This window comes from Garra rufa, chromosome 21 (genome assembly GCF_049309525.1).
Source record: "Garra rufa chromosome 21, GarRuf1.0, whole genome shotgun sequence".
Lineage (NCBI taxonomy): Eukaryota > Metazoa > Chordata > Actinopteri > Cypriniformes > Cyprinidae > Garra > Garra rufa.
This window is the reverse complement of record NC_133381.1, coordinates 11,423,775-11,451,068: the sequence shown is the minus strand read 5'-3', so window position 1 is coordinate 11,451,068 and position 27,294 is coordinate 11,423,775. Positions and strand designations below refer to the sequence as shown.

The 27,294-nt window shown below is 34.0% G+C and overlaps 1 protein-coding gene across 3 annotated transcripts in view; it reads right to left on the bottom strand.

The window, feature by feature from the left end:
- Nucleotides 1-271: 271 nt before the first annotated feature.
- The window catches only part of daam1a (dishevelled associated activator of morphogenesis 1a), a 72,079-nt gene continuing 45,056 nt past the window's right edge, over nt 272-27,294 (bottom strand). For 2 of the 3 annotated variants that reach the window (XM_073826900.1, XM_073826901.1), the window contains exons 4-26: nt 26,887-26,958; nt 26,430-26,524; nt 24,299-24,632; nt 23,953-24,063; nt 23,763-23,866; nt 23,606-23,672; nt 23,405-23,522; nt 21,586-21,724; nt 20,653-20,711; nt 20,287-20,474; nt 17,129-17,407; nt 15,939-16,046; nt 15,756-15,782; nt 13,814-13,911; nt 11,954-12,038; nt 11,064-11,170; nt 9,078-9,166; nt 8,824-8,992; nt 8,629-8,736; nt 5,473-5,533; nt 5,087-5,218; nt 3,230-3,400; nt 272-1,582 (exon numbers count right to left, since the gene is read on the bottom strand). In XM_073826900.1, coding sequence (XP_073683001.1) covers nt 1,373-1,582; nt 3,230-3,400; nt 5,087-5,218; nt 5,473-5,533; nt 8,629-8,736; nt 8,824-8,992; nt 9,078-9,166; nt 11,064-11,170; nt 11,954-12,038; nt 13,814-13,911; nt 15,756-15,782; nt 15,939-16,046; nt 17,129-17,407; nt 20,287-20,474; nt 20,653-20,711; nt 21,586-21,724; nt 23,405-23,522; nt 23,606-23,672; nt 23,763-23,866; nt 23,953-24,063; nt 24,299-24,632; nt 26,430-26,524; nt 26,887-26,958 — 2,931 coding nt within the window. In that variant the 3' untranslated portion in view covers nt 272-1,372. The remainder of the gene's footprint in view (nt 1,583-3,229; nt 3,401-5,086; nt 5,219-5,472; nt 5,534-8,628; nt 8,737-8,823; nt 8,993-9,077; nt 9,167-11,063; nt 11,171-11,953; nt 12,039-13,813; nt 13,912-15,755; nt 15,783-15,938; nt 16,047-17,128; nt 17,408-20,286; nt 20,475-20,652; nt 20,712-21,585; nt 21,725-23,404; nt 23,523-23,605; nt 23,673-23,762; nt 23,867-23,952; nt 24,064-24,298; nt 24,633-26,429; nt 26,525-26,886; nt 26,959-27,294) is intronic. The other variant, XM_073826902.1, reaches the window with a different exon arrangement.

Genomic DNA, 27,294 nt, shown 5'->3' with positions numbered 1-27,294 from the left:
TGCATTTAAGCTGCATTTTGGAAGTTCAAACTCGGGGGCACCATAGAAGTCCATTATATGGAGAGAAATCCTGAAATGTTTTCCTCAAAATACATCATTTCCTTACGACCGAAGAAAGAAAGACATGAACATCTTGGCTGACAAGGGGGTGAGTACATTATCTGTACATTTTTGTTCTGAAAGTGATCTACTCCTTTAAGTAAAAATACCTCACTACTGTCCGCCTCTGATGATAATTTAAGCAACTGAAGACAAAGCAGTCAAACACCAATGCAATGACCCTCAGGGTTTATTTATTGATTACTTATCTCACATCCAAATGAATTCTTAAATAAAGAAAACAAAACATCCCACCAACAAAAGAAACTACTACAAAGTAATACAATATTACAAAGAACTATTAGTGAAAAAGATTTAATGGCATCTGATCAACAGGAAAAATTATTAGCACAAAATAGTAGTGTCAAGGACTTAGAAAAAGCCTTGGTCAGAAGAGTTAACAATGGGTATATGTACATATATACAACCTTAAACACACACAAAAAGAAATTACAAGAATATACATGCACGGCAGACAGTTTGGTTTGCTTATGATGCAGGTTTTTGGTAACTGCAAAAATAGGATATTGCATCCTTCTGTCATCCTCTAAAATATATTCGCAATCAAAGTTTGACCTCGGCATAGAATTCCTGTCAGTACATTTAAGACATGGCATCTGTAGCATCTTTATAATAAACACTTTGATTTTAATAACATTTACAAGAGGTTGTTTTCTGGATTTAAGGTGTGGAATGGACAGTTTATAACAAACAATCGCTTGTGCTTAAGTTGCAAGTGTAGCCAAAGGAAATACTCATTACAAACAAACCAATCACATCGTCCAGTGATATACAAGCATCACTGGTTATTATTTCCATCCCACAATTGAACAAAAATCACTTTTGCTTCCAAAACACTGACTTTTAGTGTTTACCACACCATGTATTGCAAAACAAGGCCTGTTTTCTTGATAGTGCACAGTGTGCACCCAATATAACTCAACATAAAACATACACAGTATCTGAGTAGACAGAAATAAATGGGATTTATGGTTGTCAGGCAAGCGAAACCGAAAATTGGTGTTTCGGCACCAGTTTGTAGCCCTTTCTGTGAATTATGGTGCACAAGCACCATACAAACTCCTGTCACCTTCAACACAAACACTGTCACAGCTGATTTACATGTTTAGAAAAGATTTATAAAGTATTTTGGCAGTCGGCACAAACGAGGCCTGGATATCCTCTCCAGTTCTAAACAGAGGTAGAGCTTTTGCACGCGAGTGTAATGTCTCAGCTCTACCAGCAGGAGGCAGCACTCACTCGCGCAGCTTCCTCAGAAGTTGAGTTTGGTGATGGGCCTCTCTCTGCTGCTCTCGGCGCTCTGCTTGACCGGACGTTTACGGTTGTGTTTCATTTTCGACAGGTCTTTGTCGAACACCTCCCCGGATCGGAGTGCGGACACCAGGTCGTCGAATTCTCCATCCTCCTCGCAGTTCTCTTTGGCCTTCCGGGCTTTTCTTTCCTTCTCACGCTGTTCCTTGAGCTGTTGACAGACATATTTTCAGTTAATCAGGGCTGTTTTACTTTTATCTTAAAGGGATAGTTTACACAAAAATGAAAATACTGTCATTAATTACTCAACCTCATGTCATTCCAAACCTGTAAGACCTTAATTAATTTTCCGAACACAAATTAAGATATTATGAAATCCGAGATCTTTCGAAGCCTGCATAGACAGCAACGCAACTGACATGTTCAAGGCCGAGAAAAGTAGTAAGGATATTGCTAAAATAGTCCATGTGACTACAGTGGTTCAACCGTAATTTTATGAAGCTACAAGAATATGAATAAAGTTTTTTTTGTTTTTTTTGTTTGTGCACAAGAAGTATTCTCTTGTAGCTTCATAACATTACAATTGAGCTACTGATGCCACATGGACTATATTATCGATGTCTTTACTACCTTTCTGGGCCTTGAACGTGTCAGTTGCTTTGCTGTCTATGCAGACTCAGAAAGCTCTCAGATTTCATCCAAAATATCTTCATTTGTGTTCTGAAGATAAACAAATGTCTTACAAGTTTGGAATGACATGAGGTAGAGGAATTAAAGGATTACTGCAGTTTCAATGCAGCTTCAAAGGGCTCCAAATAATCCCAGCTGAAGAATAAGGGTCTTACCTAGCAAAACGATTGGTCATTTAAAAAAAAAAAAAAAACCATATATACACTTTTTAACCACAAATGCTCGTCTTGTGCGCTCATACTCTGCACACGGGTTCAAGACAGCTGTTTTTCCTTTTTTTGTAAAGGGCATCTGACCTTCTTTGAGCGTCTACTTAAAGGCTGTATCAGCGATTTCAAGCCTGAAACATAAAGTGTCACATTCAGCTGACCTATCTTCACGATCCGCTCGCTGCCTGCCCCATAAATTGGCTGTAAAAAAAAAAAAAAACGCGTCTCTGTGGTCAGCCTAGGGTCTGAAGAGTTCCAACCAATCACCGTCAGGGGGTTTGGTGTTGTGGACTTTCGTACTGGTGCAGGGATGTGAGGGAGGCAGAGCGAAAGTCCACAAAACCAACCCCCTGACGGTGATTGGTTGGAACACTAGCACCGATTGTTTTTTTGGCATATCTCAGACCCTAGACTGACCACAGAGACACGTTTTTTTTTACAGCCAATTTATGGGGCAGGCAGCGAGCGGATCGTGAAGAAAGGTAAGCTGAATGTGACACTATATGTTTCAGGCTTGAAATCGCTGATACAGCCTTTAAACGCGTTTACTTTGTCAGAAGTACCGACCCAGTGTTTACAATGTGTGACGATTTTGAAGTTGGAGGAGAAAATAAGCTGGAGTTTTTCAACATACCCTAACTATTGAACCAGAGTGCACAGAGTACACATGCGCATTGTAGAGCTAGACAAGATGAGCATTTGAGGTTAAAAAGTATATAAACTGTAATTCTTTTCTGAAAATAACTGATCGTTTTGCTAGATAAGGCCCTTATGCCTCAGCTGGGATAGTGTAGAGCCCTTTGAAGTGGCACTGAAACAGCATTTTTAACCTTCAATCTGTTGAGCACAATTGAAGTCCACTATATGGAAAAAAGTTTTGGAGTTAAGAGTGGATCTTGCAGAGTGATATGTTTGGATGTGTTTGAGATGGACACACTGCGTGCTTGTTGACACATTACCTGCGCTTCCATGCGGGCCCTGCGCTCTTCCTCCTCCTTGCGTCGTCGCATGTTCTCATTGTCCTGTTTAGCTTCACTGAAGCCCTGTAGGAACTGATCAAAGATGCCGAAGAACTCATCGGGCTGCATGCGTGTGGCGTCCTCACCAAAGTGCTTCACAGACTTATCAAACTGTGTGGAATGAAAAAAAAGGACATTTTGGAAGGCAGTTCTTTATGTCATGTAATCATTATTTAATGAGGGATTTCTTTGATACTTGAACTTGGTGAGAAATTTAAAAAAAATGTTTTGAATGTCAGAATATACCCCAGTCTGCTGGAATGAACTAGTGATCATCTTGTCATATACACTACCCTTTTAAAGGCTTGGAGTCAGTAAGCTTTCTTTTTTTCATGTTTTTTTTTTAACAAAGTATGTTTATGTTGCATTTATTTGTTCACAAATACAGTAAAAACAATATTATGAAATAATTACAATTTTAAATAACTGTTTTCTATTTTAATTTATTTCAAAATATAATTTATTCCTGTGATGCAAAACTGAATTTTCTTCAGCCATTGATCCAGTCTTCAGTGTCACATAATGCTTCAGAAATCCTTTTCATATACTGATTTGCTGCTCAAGAAACATTTATTATTATTATTATTATTATGTTCTTCTTCTTAATATTTATGTGGAAACTGCGATAAAAGATTCTTTGATGAATACAGAGTTCAAAAGAACAGAATTTATTTGAAATATACAACTTTTGTAACATTATAAATGTCTTTAATATCACTTTTTAATCAAATTAATGCATCCTTGTTGAATAAAAGTATTAATTTCCTTAATAAAAAATCTTGTCATATACACTACCCATTTAAAAGCTTGGAGTCAGTAAGGTTTCTTTTTTTCATGTTTTGAACAAAGTATGTTCATGTTGCATTTATTTGTTCACAAATACAGTAAAAACAATATTATGAAATAATTACCATTTTAAATAACTTTTCTATTTTAATTTATTTCCAAATGTAATTTATTCCTGTAATGAAAAGCTGAATTTTCAACAGCCATTGCTCCAGTCTTCAGTAACACATAATGCTTCAGAAAACATTCAAATTATTTCTTTCAAAGAAATTTCCTCTTAATATTTTTGTGGGAACTGCGATGCAAGCTGCTTTGATGAATACAGAGTTTAAAAAACAGAATTTATTTGAAATATAAAACTTTTGTAACATTTTAAATGTCTTTAATCTCACTTTTAATCAATTCAATGCATTCTTGTTGAATAAAAGTATTAATTTCCTTAATAAAAAATGTACTGACCCCAAACCTTTGAACAGTAGTGTATAAGACAGGTATCCAGATATGGTGGAAACCACAAATCCTCAATATCTTACTAAGATCAAACCTTCATTGGTACCTTTGCCAACCCTTTAAAAAAACAGCTAGATCCCAACATAATATTCAACCACTGCGGCAGCATCAAATCCATCCCATGTGCAGCTTCATGACCAGGATCAGACTGGAAGAACCTGCCTTTGAAACTGATCTTCACCCTACTGCAGTTAAAGATTATGGCCCATGTTTGTAGCGGTTCACAAAGATGGACAGAAGCCCAATAAACTCCAGCGAAAGCAGTGATTTAACTTCTACAAGTCTGAGTTACAAGTGCCAGCATGGAGCTAGGAAAAAAAAATCTGCCATTTCAGACACTTAACAGCGACTTCAAAGCTGCAGCGGAGCAACTTTATGTGAGCTCTCATATTTTAGTGAACAGATAGAGTGACAGGCCTCGCTATGTTCAAACCTCTCATAAACCTTTAACATCTATTAGCTCTTCAGGCTTGGTGAACTGTGGTGCGCTTTCGTACTTACCAAATCCTTGGCGTCCTGAAGAGAGTCTTCCACTTCTGAGAAACTGAAACCAGCCACAGTGATGAACTGGCTCACAACGGACACAAACTTATCACCGTTGATCTGAGGCTGACCCTTTTGATACTCTAGCTCCTGTGGAGAGAGAAACTGATTTAAATAATAGGAATATAATTTGCTGATACATCTAAAATCTAACCACCTTAGAAACCAATCAAGGCCTTCAAACTTCAAATCTCAAAGTTCTTTCTAGTTTCAAGTGTTGTAAGCATAAATAATGCTTTAGCCAATGATACTATTGTATAAATAGAAGCATTTGCTACGCTGGGTGACCTCATGAGCTGTAGAGCTTGTTGTAATTGTAGACAAAATGAGAAGACGTCGCTTACCGTCTCCACGCTTTTTAGGCCAGTGCGCAGACTGTTAATGTCTTTCTCCAGTTCAGTCATGCTGGGAAAAAAGGAAGAAAAATAAGTTGGAGAGAGAGATAATGAGAGATAATGTTTCACGGGACAATTTGCAGAGCCTTTAATCTCATTTCGAATGGCTGGCGAATGAATCACATCAAACAGTGTCTTCACACAGTGACTATGGTTTTGCCAAATAGGACATGGTCCTGGATCAACAACTTTTGTTGGTGCTGGAACAACATTCCTGTCTAACATTTTGCTTAAGTTCTAATCTCCTCCCGTAACTTTAAACTACCCCTAAAAGAGAGTGAAATGATAGGCTGAAACTGTTCAAGCTCTAAGCATTAACATTATTGCCTAACATCTGATTGTTTGTTAAAGGGTTAGCTCATGCAAAAATTAAAATTAGCCCATGATTTACTCACCCTCAAGGCATCCTAGGTGTATATGACTTTCTTGTTTCAGACGAATCCAAAAGGAGTTACATTAAAAATTATCCTGGCTCTTCCAAGCTTTATAATGGAAGTGAATGGGTGTTTCTGTTCAACAAGTCAATAAAAGTGCATCCATCCATAATAAAAAGTACTCCGGGGGGTGAATAAAGGCCCCCTGTAGCAAATCGATGCGTTTTTGTAAGAAAAACACCCATATTTAAAACGTAATAATCACTTTTCTTTAGTTTGCACGAACTGTTATACATACAAGCCATGACAGAACATCGCCGCTGATCGCACGAAAACCAACGTTTGTTTACAGGAGAAAAGGAAGCAAAGTTTCCTTAATTTAGCAAAGGAAAACCAGTCTCCTCTAGGCCTTATATCGAAATCCTCTTTCATTTTTCTTTACAAATCCTCCTTTTGTATTTCTAATTCGTGACCGTTGTTTTGCTCTTTCTTCTGTGCTTCTGCGTTCATCACTTCTCAGTCCTATGGCTTCCGTGTACGACAGAGAAAAGTGATTACTACGGTTTAAATATGGATTTTTTTCTCATAAAAGTGCACTGGCATTCGTTACAGAAGGCCTTTACTCACCCCCTGGAGCTGTGTGGAGCACTTTTTATTATGGATAGATATACTTTCTAGGACTTCTTTTGGACTGTTGAACAGAAACAACAGCTCACTGCCATTCTAAAGCTTGTAAGAGCCAGGATAATTTTTAATGTAAGTCTGATTGGATTCGTCTGAAAGAAGAAAGTCATATACACCCTAGGATGCCTTGAGGGTGAGTAAATCATGGGCTAATTTTCATTTTTGGGTGAACTAACCTAGTCCTGTGGAAAAGTTGGGTGTTAAAGAGATTTTTTTTTTTTTTTTTTTTTGGAAAAACATTTTATGCTCACAGGTGCATTAATGTGAACAAAAAAAAAAAAAAACAGTCATATTAAAATGTAATATATAATATATTAAATATTATAATTTGTTTTGTTTTAATACATTTTAAAATGTAATTTATTTCTGATGCGAAGCTGAATTTTCAGCATCATTAATCCAGTCTTCAGTGTCATCAGTGAGCCTTCAGAAATCATTATAATATTCTGATTTGCTGATGAAGAAACATTTCTTCTTATTATCAATGTTTAATATTTTTTTGTGAAAACTGTGACACACTTTTGCCAGGATTCTAACATTATACATGTCTTTACAGTCACTTTTGATTAATTTAATGTGTTACTGTTAAATAAAGTATTAATTTAATAAAAAAGTGAAGCATTTGTGGCATAACACTGATTAAAATAATATAAATAAAGTTATAATATAAATATAGTTAAAAAATATTTTTAACTCATCCCATGATTAAAAGCAGAAATGTGAAGCTTTTGATTTTATAAAAGCACTTAAAAGCTATTTAAATGATAACTTTTACTGCCGTTTTGAGGTTTATGGCACTCTAGTCACTACAAATTTGATCAAACTTTATATGGAAAAGGCCAGTAGGTACTTTTTTTTTTTTTAAACCAGAGCTTATGCTATGCCTACGTCCTACATCATCCGCTGAAATGCCACTCTCTTTTGTGAACACACGTATAGCAGTTAGCAAAAGCTAGAGATTATGGTTTATGAAGTTTCAAATATGGATATTTTTCCTACACAAACATCTATTCACTTTAGAAGGCCGGAGCCATGTGGAACACTTTTTATGATGGATGGATGCACTTTATTAGATTTCAAAATGCCATTATAAAGCTTGGAAGAGCCAGGACATTTTTTAATATAACTCCAATTGTATTCGTCTGAAAGAAGAAAGTCATATGCACCTTGGATGGCTTGAGGGCGAGTAAATCAACTTAAAAACAGTGTTGTTTTCGTCAACGATGACGATGACGAAATCATTTTGTTGACGCCACTTTTTTTCATGACGATAACGAGACGATGACGAGATAAAAATGGCTCGTTGGTGACTAAAACATGACGAGACGTGTGTGAGTTTTCGTTGGCGAGACGAGAATAGACGAAAATGTTAGTGGGTGGTCCGTCAGACGTTTAAAATGCACGACATTTCCGCTTATTGTGCATGCCAATTAAAACTTAAAAAGTATCTGACGCTATGGCAAGCCGTTTTAGCATTAAATACTCTTTGCTATACTAGTATGGCAAGCCGTTTTAGCATTCCATCCTTGTTTGTCTTTTATGTTCTAAAACATTCCTTCATTATTGTAATTATTGGTGAAAATAGTCGATCCGGAAGCTCACATTGTGTTGAACTATAGATCTGCTATTTTCAGAACTTATAAGTGACACTACCCAACAGCAAAATACTTACTGACCTACATTAATTTGTTAAAAGACTACTTTTTTCCCTTTTTTTGACTAAAACTAGACTAAAACCTTTTTGACTTTTCGTCGACTAAAACCTTTTTGACTTTTCGTCGACTAAAATTGGACTAAAACTATCACATATAAAAGTGACTAAAATTTGACTAAAACTAAGAAGCATTTTAGTCCAAAAGACTAAGACTAAATCTAAGATGGTTGTCAAAAACAACACTGCTTAAAAAATGTTGTTCCATGACCAACAAGGACATTGCTCCTTCTTAGACAAATCTTCCTACATTAGTTTTTTTTTTTTTTTTTTTACATACACATTCTCAAAAACTCAGAAACTCTATAGTGAGAATTGATAGTTTTAGATGCTTACTTGACTTTGGCTGCTTCTGGCACGTTGTTCAGATCCTCATGAATCAGGCTGACTTTAGGGTACTTCTGCTCAAGAACGGTAATCAGGTAGTGCAGCAGAGTGACGTTCCTATTGAGAAACACACAGATTGTGTAACTGCATGTCCCGTTAGGAGTTTAATATACATTACTCACACAAACCGAGGTCTTGTCTTACTTTTCGATGCTGGACTTGGTGTCACCGATCTTGTTGAGAGAGGACACTTTGAAGCCATAAGCATTGCCTCTCTGGCCTTTGTTCATGTAGTTGCCAAAGGCCAGCACCACCTCCAGAAGCTGGCGAAGATTCTTGCTCTGAAGAACCTCCTTAGATGCTTTACTGAGAGCTGAGAGAGAAAAACAGCATTTTTAATAATCACACCTACACCTTGTACAACACACAAGGTATTTCACACAAGCGTAAGGATTTACCTTCCACTTTCGGCTTGATTTCTGCTATTCTTTCTGTAAACTTCTTTTTGAAGTAAAGAGACTGCAGTCTTTGCTGGTAGTGGTTGATTCTATGGAGAATTGTGGAGAATAAAACACCATAAATTATATGACAATATCTAATTCACATTTCCAGACACAAGTTGGGATACAGCTGAATTTAGGTTCCTTATGATCTTAAAACCTAAGGGTGTCTGCTTTAATTGGATTTGATTTGGTGGCAATTACAAATTGCCTAAATTTGAATTTCTAGTGCCAATGTTTGGATTAATTTAACATTAACATCTGCCATATTTTTAAATGGTAAAATGTGGAAAATAATAAAAATTAAATGTACAAATGTGTCCAAAGCAAACCGATCTATAATAATTTTATTTAAAAAATTAACTAAATATAGTGCAATAATACTATTATAATTATTTTATTTTTTATAGCTATATTTAATAGGTTATTTCTTAGTTTTGATGACTGTACTTTTAATGTAAAATGTGGAAAACAGTCAGAATAAGGAATAAAAAAAGTCTAAATGATTGACTGATAGTTTATATCAACTAATATTCACTACCAGTCAAAAGTTTTTGAAAAGTAAGATTTTTAATGTTTTTTGGAGAAGTCTCTTATGCTCACCAAGCCTGCATTTTTTTTATCCAAAGTACAGCAAAAACAGTAAAATATTTTTACTATCTAAAATAACTTTGCAATTTAAATATATTTTAAAAGGTAATTTATTCCTGCGATCAAAGTTTTCAGCATCATTACTCCAGCCTTGAGTGTCACATGATCCTCCAGAAATCATTTGAATATGCTGATTTGCTGTTCAAGAATTTTTTTTTTTATTATTATCAATATTTAAAATAGAATGAAATTATAGAAATTAATACTTTTTTAGCAAGAATGCTTTAAATGGATTAAAATGATGATAAAGACATTTATAATGTTACAAAAGATAACTATTTTCTATTTCTAAATGCTGTTCTTCTGAACTTTCTATTCAAAGAAACCTGAGAAAAATTCTACTCAGCTGTTTTCAACAATAATAATAATAATAATAATAATAATAATAATAATTGTTTTTGGAGCAACAAATCAGAATATTATAATGATTTCTGAAGGATCATGTGACTTGAGTAATAATGCAGTAAAAAAACAGCTTTGAAATCACAGGAATAAATTACATTTTAAAACATATTTAATTAGAAAACAGTTATTTTAAATAGTAAAAATATTCAAATTTGACTTTTTGCTGTACTTTGGGTCGAATAAATGCAGGCTTGGTGAGCAGAACAGACTTCTTTAAAAAATCTTTTGACTAGTAGTGTACATATAAAATATAAAGCATACTAAAGTAGAATAAATATTTAATACTGAAAGTAAGCTGAATGTGGCAGTTCACGAACAAAGGGTGTACCCATAATGCATTGCTACAAAACATCTGAAACACTAACAGCCAAATATTCTTCTGTGGTTTTTCATTGTTCTGTTGAAGCACGCCTGTTCGTGAGACACGGGTCCTGTTTGCCATATTAAAATCATAATAAAAAAATAGTCCAATAGCACCTGCAACTTATTTTTTATTAATCAATGGAGCTGCCTATTCTTTATAGCTTTTATATTTATGTCTTTGTTGGCTGACATTCCAGAAATGAATGACAATGCACAAAAAAATAAATAAATAAATAAAAATTACGACATACTTCCAGACCCATTTCAGCTGAGGAAAACCGCATTTGGTAACTGAACTATTCTAGATTATTATAGCATGACACTAGACAGACCAAGATAGGAACGTCATCCTGCGAAACAGTTTATTTTTCACATACTGGCCTCTACATAACCTTTAGTTTTTGTGTGGAAACACCATTAAGAAATATTGTGTTTTGATGGCTCTGTCCAGTCTGATGAATATTATCTCTGTATTTATTAAGTCCAAATACTAAGTGGCTTTTCATGACCTAAATTAGTCGCTACCTGCTCATCTCATAAAGGAAACGATCTGCCTTCGCCATCCGCTCCAACTCATGTTTGTGTTCCTCCAGAAGGTCCACGTCACTTTTTTCTGGCACGAACTTCAACAGCTGCAGGGGAAGAAAGCAAGCATACTAATGACTAAATTGGGCCAACCAATCAGAAATCATTTTGAAAGAAAAGTCTTAAAGGTACAGTGGCAAAACACACACAGTTGAGTATATCCTGACCCTTTTAAGTGATTTTAATGCAATGTGGCCCTATTAAGGGAACACATATTGTCATCACACTACAATAACTGTTTGATTAAACAGTTTTACTGTTAAGATTAAAACAACAGCAATCAGAGGAGTTATAAAACCTGATTGCCATTATATTGCTTTTTAAGTCCATTTGGAAAGTGTTACAGCCATTTATGTGCTGCTCTTATTTGGTGATTTGCTTCAAAGTTTAAACAGGGTGAGGTATACAAAGCTGGACTTTATTACCAATATAGCTACATGGCTAGATCAGGTTTTAATTAAACTACAAAAAGCCACATTGATGTGCTTCACTCGCAGGCTACACACATTCAAGCACGTGAAAAGCTGGTACAATATCAAAAGGCTTTGGTATGTTGTATATTTTCTAAACTATAGCAAGGACAAAAATGCAAGGACGATATTGTCCTGGCAAAATTGCTTCTGCAAACTAATAACTGCATACTGGCTTGGACTGTCAGGCTTATGTAATTAAACTTGCTGGCTGTGCATACTCTGTATCAGCTAATCACAGTTCTGAAAAGTTTGACGTCAATCCACTGCAGTAAAACAGGTTTGTTTTGGACATAAACCACCTGGAGTTATGAGTTAAAGTATGAGCTAAGTGATGCAGTATGTGGTGATGTTTCTCACCTGCTCCAGCATATCCTTGGGTAGGTCTTCCTGCTCATCCATGGTCAGTATGGCTCTCTTGATCTCCTCGTTGGAGAGTTTTAATCTGCAATAAGATTTGAGCGAATCAGCGTATGTGGCTTATTTTTCATTTTTGAGTAAACTATACAAAGAAATATCTGATCATATATCCATAACTAATACATAAAACAAAAAATAAATAAATAAAGAAGAATGACTAAACAAATAAAAGCCCAAACAAATCAAATAAACTAACTAAATAAATAAATATTAATTTATTAATTAGTTAATAAAATACAAATAAATTAATAAGCCAAATAACTAAAAAACAAATCAAAATGAAAACAATCAATAAATAAAAAAAGGCCAAGCAAATAAAATAAAACAACTAAAACAAAACAAAAAAGTAAATAAATAAATTGCAAACAAATTAAAAAAGAATACAAAATTAAAAATAAATAAAGGCCAAACAAATAAAATAATTAATAAAACAAAATAAACAAATAAAATACAAATAAATTATTAAACCAAATACATAAAAATAAAATTAAAAATACATAATAAATAAATAAATAAATAAATGGCCAAACAAATGAAATAAACTAATAGATCAAACAAAATAAATTAATAAAATACAAATCATTTAATAAATAACAAAAAACTAATAAAATCAATAGATAAATAAACAAATAAAAGACCAAACAAATAATGAACTAATTATAAAATAAAACAAAATTAATTAATTATTAAAATACAAATAAATTAATAAACAAATATATAAAACTAACTACATAAATCAATCAATAAAAGAATACATAATACAATAAATAACTGAATAAATAAAAAAGAATATATAATAAAATAAACAAATAAATATATAAATATGCCAAACGGAATAGAGTAAAAATAAATCAAACCAAATAAATAAAAACAAATAAAATAAACAATAAATAAATTAAATTTAATAATAATAATAAAATAATTAATTAATAAAATGCAAATTAATAAACCAAATAAACGAAAAACAAATAAAAATAAAAACCTAATAAACCAAATAAATAAAAAACTAAATTAAATAAACAACAAAATAAATAAAAGGCCAACCAACTAAAACAAACTAAATAAAAAACAAATAAATTAATAAACAAAATAAATTAATAAAATACAAATAAATTATTAAACCAAATAAATAAAAACATAATAAACAAGTAAATAAATATATAAAGGCCAAACAAATAAAATAAAATAATAAATAAAACTAAATAAAAAAGCAACTAAAACAAACAAACAAATAAATAAATAAACCAAATAAATAAAAAACAACAAATAAAATTAAATAAATAAAAAAGACATAACAAATAATAAAATAATTTCAATCTAAATCAATCAATCAATAAAAATAAATTAATAAACACAATAAATAACAAATCAAAAAGTATGCATAAGAAACCAAATACATAAAACATGAATATAGCTTGCACAAAAAAACATGAAGTTAAACGAATGTTTCTTGGTGCAGTAAATGTTCAAAATAGCTGAATTCCAGCCTTTATTAACAGCTGTATGATTTAATCAAACACATAAAGCGATCTTATGGGAGAGATCACAGGCGTCTCTGTTTATTACCGCTGCTATGGCGACCAGTGACGCAGCAAGAAAAAAATCCTGGCTAGGATCATCTTTTGAATAAAACGCTTGGCTGCAATTGTGTTTTAAACACATCGTCAACCGTCAACAAAATGGCTAAAGTAAACAAAGAATTGTTCTACGGTGAGTCATGCAGGAAGGTTTATTACTGTGAATGAATCTTAAATGGTCAAAGATGGTGGCTGTGGGCTCCTAAGCAGTGTACACACTCACTTGGTGAGAAGGATGTTGCAGTTTTGCGCACGTCGTCCATCGATGACAGACAACTCTCTGACCTTTTTAGAAGTGACGGTATCATCCTCGGATTCTTTCTGCAAAGAATGAAAGGCATTGGAGGTCAATATCACACTTAAATGAAGAGCAAAAAACTACAAGAGCAAGATGATGACGAGGTTTTAGTGTGAAGCGGTCCAAAAAGATCATGACAGTCTAAAAGCAAAAAAAGCCTGCTGTCTAAACAGTAATTTTCCAACACTGGACAACATGCTCACAGCATACATCCACAACAACAGAGGCTGAAATAGTCATCTCTTCCTTTTTAGTGCCAGCTGGGGAGCAGACAGCAAGAAATTGCGTGTTTAGACGATGGTACGCCGAGTTTTATTTGGAGGAGGAAGAGGGTGAAAGGAGTGGAAGGGAATCTGTCCAAAAACAGGGGGGATATTTGTTTTTTAGTTGGTGGAAATCTGTCTCCTTCACTGTTGCATAAACTCCAGATGCATGCAAAACCAACTGCATGCCTCATAACCAACTTGGCTAATTACGAACAGAGACATCTTGAAATGTTCGATAATAAACTAAAATAGGTCATTTGGTTCGTTGCGTTTTAAGCTGTGCTACAAAAGGCAACAATTTGGTGATTATGCGAATAAAGAATGCTCTGAACATTACATGAAAAATACTGTGCAATAGATAGTACTTTGGTACCAAAGTACTTACTGGGTACTATACTTACAGTATATATGGTATTTGGGTAAATCTCTCATTCCAAAATCAAAATAAGAAATTATATTTTAAAAGATTAATAAATTTTTTACATTGTGGCATTTTAATGACACAGTTTAACGCATAATACTCATTTTAGCATGTCAAATATGATTTGAATATAATTTGAATATAATTATTTGCTGTACTTCTAATTCTAGTGACTTATTCCAATTTTAAAAATCACTTATAGATGTTTTAATGCAATACAGACATTAATGATAATCATTACTGAAATAATAGGAATGATAAACCGTAACAGATGCTTAATTTCCAATTAAAATATTTTTTATGCAAAATACAAACATTGTTGTTGATTTTGGGGTATAATGAGACCAGGACATTTATTTGTAAGATTCAGCTGTTCATACACTACTAGTTAAGTTTTTGAACAGTAAGATTTTTTATGTTTTTTTTTTTTTGTTTTTTTTTAAGAAGTCTCTTTTGCTCACCAAACCTTTGTTTTTTTTAATCCGAAATGCAGCAAAAACAGTAACAATTTAACATATTTTTACTATTTAAAATAACTATTTGAATACATTTTAAAATATAATTTATTCCTGTGATTTCAAAGCTGAATTTTTTGCATTATTACTCCAGTCACGTGATGCTTCAGAAATCATTCTAATATTTTGATTTGCTGCTCATTTTAATTATAATAAATGTTTCTTGAACAGCAAATCAGCATATTAGAATGATTTCTGAATGATCATGTAACTGTGAAGACTGGAGTAATGATGCTGAAAATTTAGCTTTGATCACAGGAATAAATTACATTTTGAAATTTATTCAAATAGAACATAGTTATTACAAAAAAACAGTACAAAAAAATTCAAAATTGTACTGTTTTTTCTGTACTTTAGATCAAATAAATACAGGCTTGGTGGGCAGAAGAGACGTCTTTAAAAAACATTAAAAATCTTACTGAATGAACAAATCTCTTGAATGAACGATTCAATGACTCACTCATAAAAACTACAACTGTTCCATCCATTACTGAATGAATCAGCGTTTTTGAACAAATCTCTTGAATGAACGGCTTTTGACTGGTAGTGCATGTCATTACAGCAATGTACTTCAAAGAATTCCACGTAGCTATAACATGTCCAAAAAACATGGAAGTACCATGGTATCATCACCTAAATAAAGAGTCAGGTCCAGGGACACTTACCTGTCTAAAGTTATTCAACAGAAAGTCCTTTGTGGTAAGCGGGAAGCAGGAAAGTGTTAGTTAGATTAGGTAATATTTAGAAGGGCAGGAGCAAACATCATGCAGAAAACAAGAGTGATAGAATACAGAGCGAAGGACAGAAACTGCCTGACATTTTGGTCCTTTATGTCACTGATGAGTTACCTGCTGTCTCTGGTAAGCAGAGAATGTTTTCTCAATATCCTCTAAGTCCAATTGTTTAAAAACTTTGATGTCGTCCAGGTCCAGCCACACGGTCCCTTCCAGTTTATTCTGTGATACAGAGATGAATAGTGAATAATCTATGGAGTTATTATGGTTATTAATATTAATCAATTATTTTTTAATAATTATGTAATTATTTATTGTAATTATTCTACTTCATGTCTAACAATAGCAAAATCTGAATAAAAAACAAACATCATAGATCATTGATGTAAGCCATTTCATAGTGATTGCAGTGTCAAAGTATAAAAATATCATTTTTTAACAGATCAAATCGATCCATGGTCTGAAATGGTTTGTAATTCAGATTTTGAATCTTTCTCTTTTCAATTCTCCCACAACTCTGAACCAAACAAAATAACATGTAATCTATTTGAGGCTGTGATAAAATATTAATTTCCTGATTCTATCAAAAAAAAAATGTTTTCTCTTTTTTAAAATCTCGTTTTTAAAAATGTTTTGAATAAATGATTCAGTGACTCACCCACTTGTTCCATTACTGAATGAATCAGCGTTTTTGAATGAATCTTTTGAATGAATGATTCAATGACTCACTCATAAATACTTCAATTGTTCCATCCGTTACTGAATGAATCAGCATTTTTGAACGAATCTCTTGAATGAACGATTCACTGACTCACTCATAAATACTTCACTTGTTCCATTACTGAATGAATCAGCATTTTTGAACGAATCTCTTGAATGAAAGATTCAATGACTCACTCATAAATACTTCAATTGTTCCATCCGTTACTGAATGAATCAGCGTTTTTGAACGAATCTCTTGAATGAACGATTCAATGACTCACTTATAAATACTTCACTTGTTCCATTACTGAATGAATCAGCATTTTTGAACGAATCTCTTGAATGAACGATTCACTGACTCACTTATAAATACTTCACTTGTTCCATTACTGAATGAATCAGCATTTTTGAACGAATCTCTTGAATGAACGATTCAATGACTCACTTATAAATACTTCACTTGTTCCATTACTGAATGAATCAGCATTTTTGAAAAAAACCTCTTGAATGTATGATTCAATGAAAAATACACTTTTCATAAATAATTTGGTCTGTTTAGTAAATCTGGCCTAGGTGTTCAATAATAAACTTTACAAACTCACTTCACTGAGTTTGGTCCAGTTGAAAGACTTGAGTGGATTGGATGGCTGAGGGATATTCTTTTTCTTCAGGTTGGAGCCCAGAAATCCTCCAGGGGGAGGAGGAGCACCAAAGCCGGGCATGCCTGGTGGAGGTGGCGGTCCGCCGGGTGGAGGGGGCGGTGGTGGCGGTGCTCCACCTGGAGGTGGTGGAGGAGGAATGCCTGCCAGACCCGGTGGTGGAGGCGGGATGCTACCAGGGGCCAATGGTACGACTGGTGGGCCTCCAGGGATATTTGTCCTCTAAAGTAACAAGACACAATAGGATTGTGAAGCAAAAGTTTCAAGAGATCTATTATGAATATGAAGGAAAACAATGCAAACCACATTTTGGTCAGTACCAAACCCCTGTTGAGACAAATTCTAGACTCTAGACACAAAGGCTGTTTCAGTCATGCTGCCACAAACAAACAAGTACTACTGGATATGATATTACCACAGTATTAGAGTATTCTGAAAATACCATGGTACATGAAAATGCTAATTAGACTACAATACCATTGTATAAATACTGTATAGTACAGTAAATAATATACAGTTCAAGTCAAAAATTTACATACACCTTGCAGAATCTGCAAAATGTTCATTATTTTACCAAAATAAGAGAGATCATACAAAATGCATGTTTTTATTTAGTACTGACCTGAATAAGATATTTCACATTAAAGACATTTACATATAGTCCACAAGAGAAAATAATAGCTGAATTTATAAAAATGACCCCGTTCAAAAGTTTACATCCCCTTGATTCTTAACCCTTATGCGGTCTTCGGGGTATTTTTTACCCCAAAAGGCGTTTGGAAAAATTTAAAAAATGTTCTCTTTGTCCAAGAGACATGAGACTCTGTAAAACTGTAAACACTTTGTAGATCTACAAAAGAAAAAAAAATTGGATTGATAGCATGATTTTATCTTGGTGTAAAAAAAAACCTCACACTCGTGGTCTTTGGGGTCTCTGGAGACCCCAGGCAACAAAATGCAATTTTTGTTAGAAAATAATAGTTAAAAAAACAAAACAAATGTTATTTTCCTGCTTATTAATGTTTTTACTCCTCATGTGTGCAGTTTTTGGAGGATTTAGGATATTTTTAAAATATATATAAATTAATAAACAAATATTTTGTATAGGTTTTTACACAAAAACAGCTTTTTTTGTAAAATTCCCTTTTATAAAAACCTCACATGACTAACTTTCATTCATGTAGATAAAATGGATAATTTCACATGGTTTAGTGTAAGATTTTTGCCCATCTTTTGGAAAATCCAGTTTTAAACGTAAAAAAAATACTTTTACCAGTAGGTGGCTGCAGAGCTCCACTATATGCTTTTTCCTATTTGACCACCTGAAAGATGTCTTTTCACAAGTTTTTTCAGTTGAGTTCATATCTACATATCATGAAACACACAGGACTACATTTGGAGACCATAAAAACTGCTCTCTTATAATTTGTCAAATAAAAAGTAAAAAAGATGTTGTAGTTGCATTCTTATGTTCATGTTTTGTACTGCAACTCAACATGGAATAGAACTGGTTTTGTTTTAGTACAAAAAATGCTTAACTTTGTCAAAAAGTATTTTTTATCGTAATAATTGTGATTTCATAATATGTAGATATGAATTCAACTGAAAAAACTTGTGAAAAGATATCTTATTGTTGGTCAAATAGCAATTAGTTAATAGTAGTGCTCTGCAGCCATCTAGTGGTAAAAGTTATATTTTTTTACTTTTAAAACGTCATTTTCCAAAAAATGGGCAAAAATCTTACACTAAACCATATCAAATTATCCATGCTATCCCCATGAATGAAAGTTTAAAATGTGGGTATTTTATAAAGTCAATTTTACATAAAAAGCTGTTTTTGCCTATAAACCTATTAAAAATATATATTTATTTAATAATTTATATATATTTAAAAAATAGCATAAAAACTGTGAAAACTGCACAAATGTGGAGTAAAAACATTAATAAACAGGAAAAACTTTTTTTGTTTTTTTTGTTACCTTTTATTTTGTTACAAAATTTAAGTTTTGTTGCCTGGGGTCTCTAGAGACCCCAAAGACCATGAGTGTGATTCCAAAACGAAGACCGCATAAGGGTTAATACTGTGTTGTTACCTGAATGATCTGTGTTTTAGTGACAGTTGAAGATTATGGTAAATTGAACTTTTTTTGGTCTTTTGAAGGGCAGTACGGAATAAAAATAAAAATAGACACTTAAGCAAAAAAAGAAAAATGTAAAGATCTTCATTTTGCTCAAAAGTTTACACCCCTGGCTCTTAATGCATTGTGTGTGCTTCTGAACCACCAGTAAGCATTTGAACCTTCTGTAAACGTTGCATATGAGTCCCTTAGTTGCCCTCAGTGTGAAAAGATGGATCTCAAACTCATACAATCATTGTTGGAAAGGGTTCAAATCCACAAAAGTGCTACAAAACCAACACATTTGAGGGACCTGAAGGATTTTTCTGAAGAAGAGCAGGCAGTTCAACTGTTCAAGACAAACAAGAGACTTATGAACAACTATCACTAAACAAAAAAAAACAGCTGTGGATCATTCAGGTAACAACACAGTATTAAGAATCAAGCGTATGTAAACTTGAACAGGGTTATTTTTTATAAATTCAACTATAATGTTTTGTTGTGGACTATATGTAAATGCCTTTTATGTGAAATATCTTATTAAGGTCAGTACTAAATAAAAATATAACATGCATTTTGTATGATCTCTTATTTTGGTAAAATAATTAACATTTTGCAGATTCTGCAAGGTTCATGTAAAATTCTTTAAATTTAAATCTAATTAGAAACCAACTATTTCTCACTCATTTAAAAAATGTAAACCATCCTACAGTGGTTTTCTGGTCTTTGTTGGTTTAAGATGGTCTGATCTCCCAAAATAGGGTTCAGCTGGATTATCTGGTCTTCTTTTACGCCAGATCAGCCTAACTAAAAGCCAAAACAGACCAGCTAACCATCATAGGCAGGTTTAAGCCTTTTTTCGACAAGGGGATGAGTGCTCGTTCCAGTTCAATCACTTGTGAGTTTCCATTTCAGTTAGGTTGCTGTAGAGTGAAAACAATTCACATGGTTTTGAAAGAGGCACATTGTGCGTATGCAACGTACATTACTCATCTCATGTAGCCGGGCAGAAAGATCAGCAACTTGCTGCTTAACAAGCTTATGTTCGCTGCTTTCCTTCTCCAGCTTCTCTTTCATCTTATTGAGAGTTTGCATCATTTCTTCCTTCTCTTGGGCTTTTGCATCACACTCCCTTTCTTTCTTTTCCAGCTTCTGCTGAAGTTCATTATGCTCTGCGATTCAAGCCAGAGAAAAAAGTTGAAATCAAAACGCACAAACGCTTCAGTTTTTGACAACATCAGCAATGTCATCGCCGATTCCCATGCTGATGAAGGCACATGTAAACACATTCAAGGCCTCTTGAGGGTAAACAGTCACTTAAATCAATATTCAGCTCATAGGGTCACGTACCTTTCCTCATTTTTTCCGCTTGCTCTTTCCACTGTTTCACTTCGTTCTCGTTTACCAACCTGTAAAATCGAACAAGAGAACAGTATCATTACATATCACATATGATTTTTCAGCAGAGCACAAAAGGAGAAATTTGTGTTCCACACAAGTTTTGGAACAACATGACAGAGTAAAATCACATTTTCATTTTCATGTGAACTATCATTTTCTGTGTCCCTAAACCACAAAACTTGGCATTTGTAATTCATAAAAAAGCACAAAGATGACTTCATATTAGTCAAGTAGGGCCAGCAGGAAACCAAGGAACCTCGGTGCGAAATGTTAAGCGATCAGAGATGCCCCTGTCGCCTTAAACCGAGAGTCAAAAAATTTGCTCTGTAACATTTGATCAAACCACCAAATGTTTTCCATATGGATTCTGCATATTTGTTTTTATTTGACTGAAACTGTCCCAGACCGTCTCTCTCAGCTTTCGACTTGTTTGAACTACAGTGAAGTTGTGTCTCTCTTCTAATTAATCCCATGCAGAAAGATGACACAAAGATGTGTTTATTTTAACTCTTGTCCCACCAAAAGGAAGCAACTTTTCGGTCTGTACACACAGTTCTGCGATTGTCGTGTTTAGTTATATTCTGGACGAGTTTTGGTTTATGAACATGAAACACCAAAATCTGAGGTCTGGCGCTTTTCTAAAATGTGATTAGATACAGGTGAATGGGTTTACTTGCTTAAAAAATGACTTCGGGTTTGGATTATGGATTTGGGATTATGTTTAAATTACTTAAATCAAAAAATTATATGACAGGCAGTTTCAGAGAGTATTAAAACTCAGGATGTTAATAAATGAGAAAAAAATTAGGACAGCAGGAGACACTTTTGTTAAATGTTACAACGCATGCTGGACAAATTCCATCTGGACTAACTCTTACTCACATTCGCACTACGTTCTTCACGTCGAAGTTTTCAAGGGGAGCCACATCGGGATCATGACCCTTGTCGTTCTGTAGGACAATCTGCTGGACAATTCGATCGAGGAGGAGCCAGTACTGCACAGTATTTCCATTTCTTTTGTCTAAGGAAAGAGAAAAGATGATGGTCAACACCTCCAAGTAGACTACACACACTATAATGATTGATTTAATGCATACATATACACTACCATTTAAAGTTTTGAGGTCAAAAAGTGTCTTATGCTCTTATATTTGATCAAAAATACAGCAAAAAAACACAATATTGGGAAATATTATTACAATATAAAATAACTGCTTTCCATTTTAGTATATTTTAAAATGTAATTTATTCCTGTGATGCAAAGTTGAATTTTCAGCATCATTACTCCAGTGTACTCCACTGAATGATTACTTTAGTGTCACATGATCCTTCAGAAATCATTATAATATACTGATTTATTATTTTTATTAATGCTGAAAACAGTTATGCTTTTTAATATCTTTGTGGAAACCAATTTTTTCAGGACTTATGAATGGAGAGTTTAAAAGACAGAATTTATTTGAAATATAAATCTTTTTATAAATGACTTTACTGTCATCAATTTAATGCATTCTTGCTGAATAAAAGTAATTTTATTGAAATTTCTGAATGGTAATGAAATTTAATTCTGACTAAAATTAACTAAAAACAACTACTTTTTCAAAAAAAAAAAATATTTGTTAATAAATAAATAAATACCTAAAATAAGTAAATAAATAAAACATATATAAAACAACAACAACATTGCACCATTGCATGTCCAAAACACATGGCATAGTGCCGTGTTGGATAAATGCAACAGTTGAGGTCAAAAGTTTACATCCCCCTTTTCAGAATGTTAATTATTTTACCAAAATAAGAGGGATCATACAAAATGCATGTCATTGTTTATTTAGTACTGATCTGAATAAGATTCAGGTTCAAATGCTCACTGCTGCTCCAGAAGTAAAAACGATGCATTAAGAACCAGGGGTGTAAACTTTTGAACAGAATGGAGATGCATACATTTTTTTCCTATTTTGCTTAAATATCAAATTTTATCATTTAGTAGTTTCCTTCAGAGGCTACAGAAGATACTTACATGCTTCCTAGATGCAAATAAGGTAAATTTACCCTGATCTTCAAATTCAAAAAGTTGCCCCCAGGCTCTTAATGCATGTTTTTCTCTTCTGGAGTATCAGTGAGCAATCTTGTGTAATAGTTGTATATGAGTGCCTCATTGTCCTCAGTGTGAAAAGATGAACCTCAAAATCATACAGTCATTGCTGGAAAGGGTTCAAATACACACAAAAAAACGCTGAAAAACCAAAGAATTTGTGGGACCTGAAGGATTTTTTTGTTCATGACAAACAAGGGACTCATGAACAACTATCACTAAACAAAAAACACACAGCTGTGGATCATTCAGCAAACAACACAGCATTAAGAATCAAGTGTATGTAAACTTTTGAACAGGGTCATTTTAATAAATTCAACTATTATTTTCTCTAGTGGACTATATGTAAACGTCTTTTATGTGAAATATCTTATTCAGGTCAGTACTAAATGAAAAAACAACACGCATTTAGTAGGATCCCTCTTATTTTGGTATAATAATTAACATTTTGCAAATTCTGAAAGGGGGATGCAAACTTTTGACCTCAACTGTATATACCATGGTATTACTTGGTATTATTCAGTGGCACTAGTTATGATGAGGTAGTATTATGATGTCTAATTGTTTACACTTATGGAGGGGTTCAAGGGAAGTGACATCACTTACATGGCATATGAAGACAGTGCTGTAAGACAGACATAAAGTGTGGGAATGCGTCCGTGTGGTTTATCCTCTTCCGGATGAGATCAAACACCTGAGTAGCACTTTTAGTGTCTATATGAACCTGAACCAAAAAAAGAGACAATGAAATTACTACTGAAAAAACAAGCGGCTGTATTTAAAGGCAAATTAAGACAGCGAGCGTACATTTTCAAACCGCTTAGCGAGGGCTAATTCATCTTCATTTCGCAGCATCTCAAAGAAGTCCAAATGCCTGAAGAGTAATAAAAGACGACTGCATGTTAAGCTCGACGAAACCCGGCCAAGTACTTGAGGATGATGTGTCTCAAAATACAGCACTTACCGATCTAACGTGGAGTTTTCATGAGACCGTAATTTATCAATCACTGGTTGGATGCCCAGCATTAGAAATTCATACCGCAAATGAATTCTGAACTCCAAACTGGTCTGTAAATGAAACGTTGGAAGTCATGGAGAAACTCTCGGATGATTTGAATCTAATGAGATGCAGATGTAGAGAAAGTAGCGCTTACCTCCCCTGCTCCTTGACTGAGGATCGCGTTGATGAAGGACATGATTGCCGTCTTGAGGTTCACCTCATCTCTGTAGCGGCCCGTACTCCTGTCCAAGTCATTTAGAAGGGTCTATGTGAAAACAAGATGGGGAGAAGGAATGAGGACAACAAAGGCGAAACACCTCTTAATATTTCATTCATAAGTCTCAGTGGCCTTATTTGTGAAACAAAAGCAGAACGAATTTCTGTGCAAATCGTTGCATTGGATTTCAAGGGACGATTTATGAACAACTGGTTTCATGAACGATTTAAGTTCATCCCAATGAAGAAAACCACCAAGTCCTGAATTTTCCCACTCCCCCTACCTGAAATCGCGTCCGTTCGCAGGCGAACTTTTGATAGTGCAACATGGCTTCCAGGATTTTCTTGTGCCCTCCAGGCACCAAGCAAACAGCACCCATGATCTCCAGAACGGCCACTTTGGTCTTGATGTTCTCAGTGGCCAAGCTCTGAGCAATAATATTGATGCTTTCTGAATGTGCGAGCACATGGGCACGTCCCTGAGAGTTGTTCATCAGGGCTTTGATGCAGCCGATCAGCGAGGTGTGTATCTGAGATTCGGTGGTCTCGTAGTCCATCGTTTTCAGGAAGTTCAAGATGCACGTCAGTCCATCGAGGTCTATGAAGCGCGTCACAAACCTTGAGGAGCAGATGAAAAGACATTTCAACTCAGGTAGAAAAACACATGGAAAATTTAAACTTAATGTCCTGATTTTAAGTGCATTTTCTGTTGTTGTTTCAGAGACGGTTGCATGAAAAACTCGCTGAGGCTTTTACCACCATGATGGAGGGCCAAGCAAAATTAAATTGCCGGCTTGTAAATGGTTTCTGAGGGACAGCGATACATAGGGCTGGGCGATTAATCGAAAAATAATCGAAATCAACATTCAGAACCTATAATCGTTAAAATTTTTCCAGGAAGATTATTTCAATTACTTTCCCTTTAAAAAACACTAGCGCTCCGTTCCGTTATTCCGCCGACATGTCGATGGAGAGCTTAAACAGTATTTATACAGTAAAAAGTATTTACAGGATATACAAGGGTAATTTTATTTAGAGGAGATACTGCTTATTTTCTACTTTTAATATGAAAAACATTGAAAATTATTTATTTTGTTTCCAATAGTGCAAGTTATTTATTTTCACTAATTTAAGAAAAATGTGACTTTTCGTTTTAAGCAATGCTTGCTTTAATTTCAGTTGTTCAACACTGATGTTCAATTAATAATCATAGATCGTAGATAGTGTGTTTCCTTCAATTATTTTAAAATCAAGTAATGCACCCTTCATCCAAAAATCTCTCGCTTGTAATATGTGAACATATTTACTGTACAAAACTTGTCAGTGAACTATGAGGGCAAAAAAATATTATATAAATATAATTAAATATAATTTTATTAATAAATAAAATAATCGTTCATTAATCGTAATCGGGTTAAAATGTTCAATTAATCGAGATTTTGATTCTAAGCCAAATTGCCCAGCCCTAGCGATACATATTCTCAATCATTTTTGCAGCTGTCACAGTGCTTTTAAACGCATGTGCTATTTTACAAAACTTTGAATTAATTAACATAATTCAATTAAATATGCTCAATAGCAGCCAGAAATCAATATTTTTGAAGGCATTTACTAATTTTAGTATTGGGATGACAAATATTTCACATTCATATTTAAGATTTGTGACCCTGGACCACAAAACCAGTCTTAAGCAGCACAGGTATATTTGTAGAAATAGTCAAAAATACATTGTATGAGTCAAAATGATCAATTTTTCTTTTATGCCAAAAATCATTAGGTTATTGAGTAAAGATCATGTTCCATGAAGATATTTTGCACCTTTTCTTCTGTAAATATAATAAAACTTAATTTTTGATTAGTAATATTCATTGTTAAGAACTTCATGTGGACAACTTTAGAGGTGATTTTTATGCACGCTCAGATTCCAGATTTTCAAATAGTTCAAATCTCGACAGAATATTGTCCTGTACTAACAAATACATCAACAGAAAGTTTATTTATTATTTATTCAGCTTTCGGATGATGTATAAACCTCGATTTTAAAGAACTGACCCTTATGACTGGTTTTGTGGTCTAGGGTCACATTTATTTTTAATATTCCTGAAATTGTCTTAAAGCAAAATCATTTTTTCCTTATTGATTTTGGTACATTATTTCTTTTTGTGAGGTCTGAATCACTCTCAGCACACAAACTGAGCTGCAGATCTAAAAGTCTGCGAAGACAAAGTACTGTGTGCACTTAGGATTTAATGAAGCACTTAGTAAAAGAGAGACGCTCCATTTGCACACAGCCATGTGTGAGACAAAGTGCTTAATCAGAGTAATTAAAAAGAATTGCGCTGTCATGGAATGACCCTTAGTGTGTGTCTAAGTGTGTGTGTGTGTGTGTGTGTGTGTGTGTGTTAAAGGCAGTACCTCATGGGCTGTGTGCGGAGAGCAGTTTTCAGGCTCTCTATGGTCTTATTCCTCTCCTCCTCATCCTCCTTCTCCAGGGCCAGCAGGGACTTCCTCTGGTGGTGATATTTAACATAGAGGCAAATAATTAATGGACTGTCCAAAGTTTGCCAGGTTAAAGTTGTTAAAGTATCTAATTGCATTCAAAGTTTTAACTGTAATACAAAAAAAAAGTGTGCTATAACGTGAATGAATTTATAGCTTCACCAATTATCTAAACATCAGCGTTCTTTGCCCTATGAAATATTTATAGTTGTTTACCACTCGATAAACACCTACAACTTCCTTAAGGGCAACATATGTGCGTTTAATGACTCCCTCTTGACTAAGAGACTGTATGTCCTCTGGGCAAAGCCGGAAATGAGTGCGGTCAGGGAAGTGTTCATTATTTGCTGTCTAGTTCGTTAGTCATACTTACAGCAGCCATGGAATTGATCTGATCGATGTAGAATTCAGGCCAGCTGGTCGCCCCCTTATTCTCTTCCTGTTCCTGTGGGAAAAAACTAAAGATTAGCCTGGATACTGAAACCATATAAACACACATTTATATAAATACTGAGAGAAATTTTCAATTAAAAAAAAAAAAAGAAAAGAAAAATGAATTAAATTAATTAAAATTAACCTAAATTAATAGAATTATTCAAAAAAAATTTATTATACAACACAAAACTGTTTGGATAAATAGGTAAATGACAGAATGGCAGAAAGAATGACAGATAGAAAAAGTGACAGAATGATAGACAGATACAAAGAATGATATAGCGATAAGTAGGCAGAAAGAACAAATAGACAAATAGAGAGAGAGAACAGCAGAGATAGAAAGAAC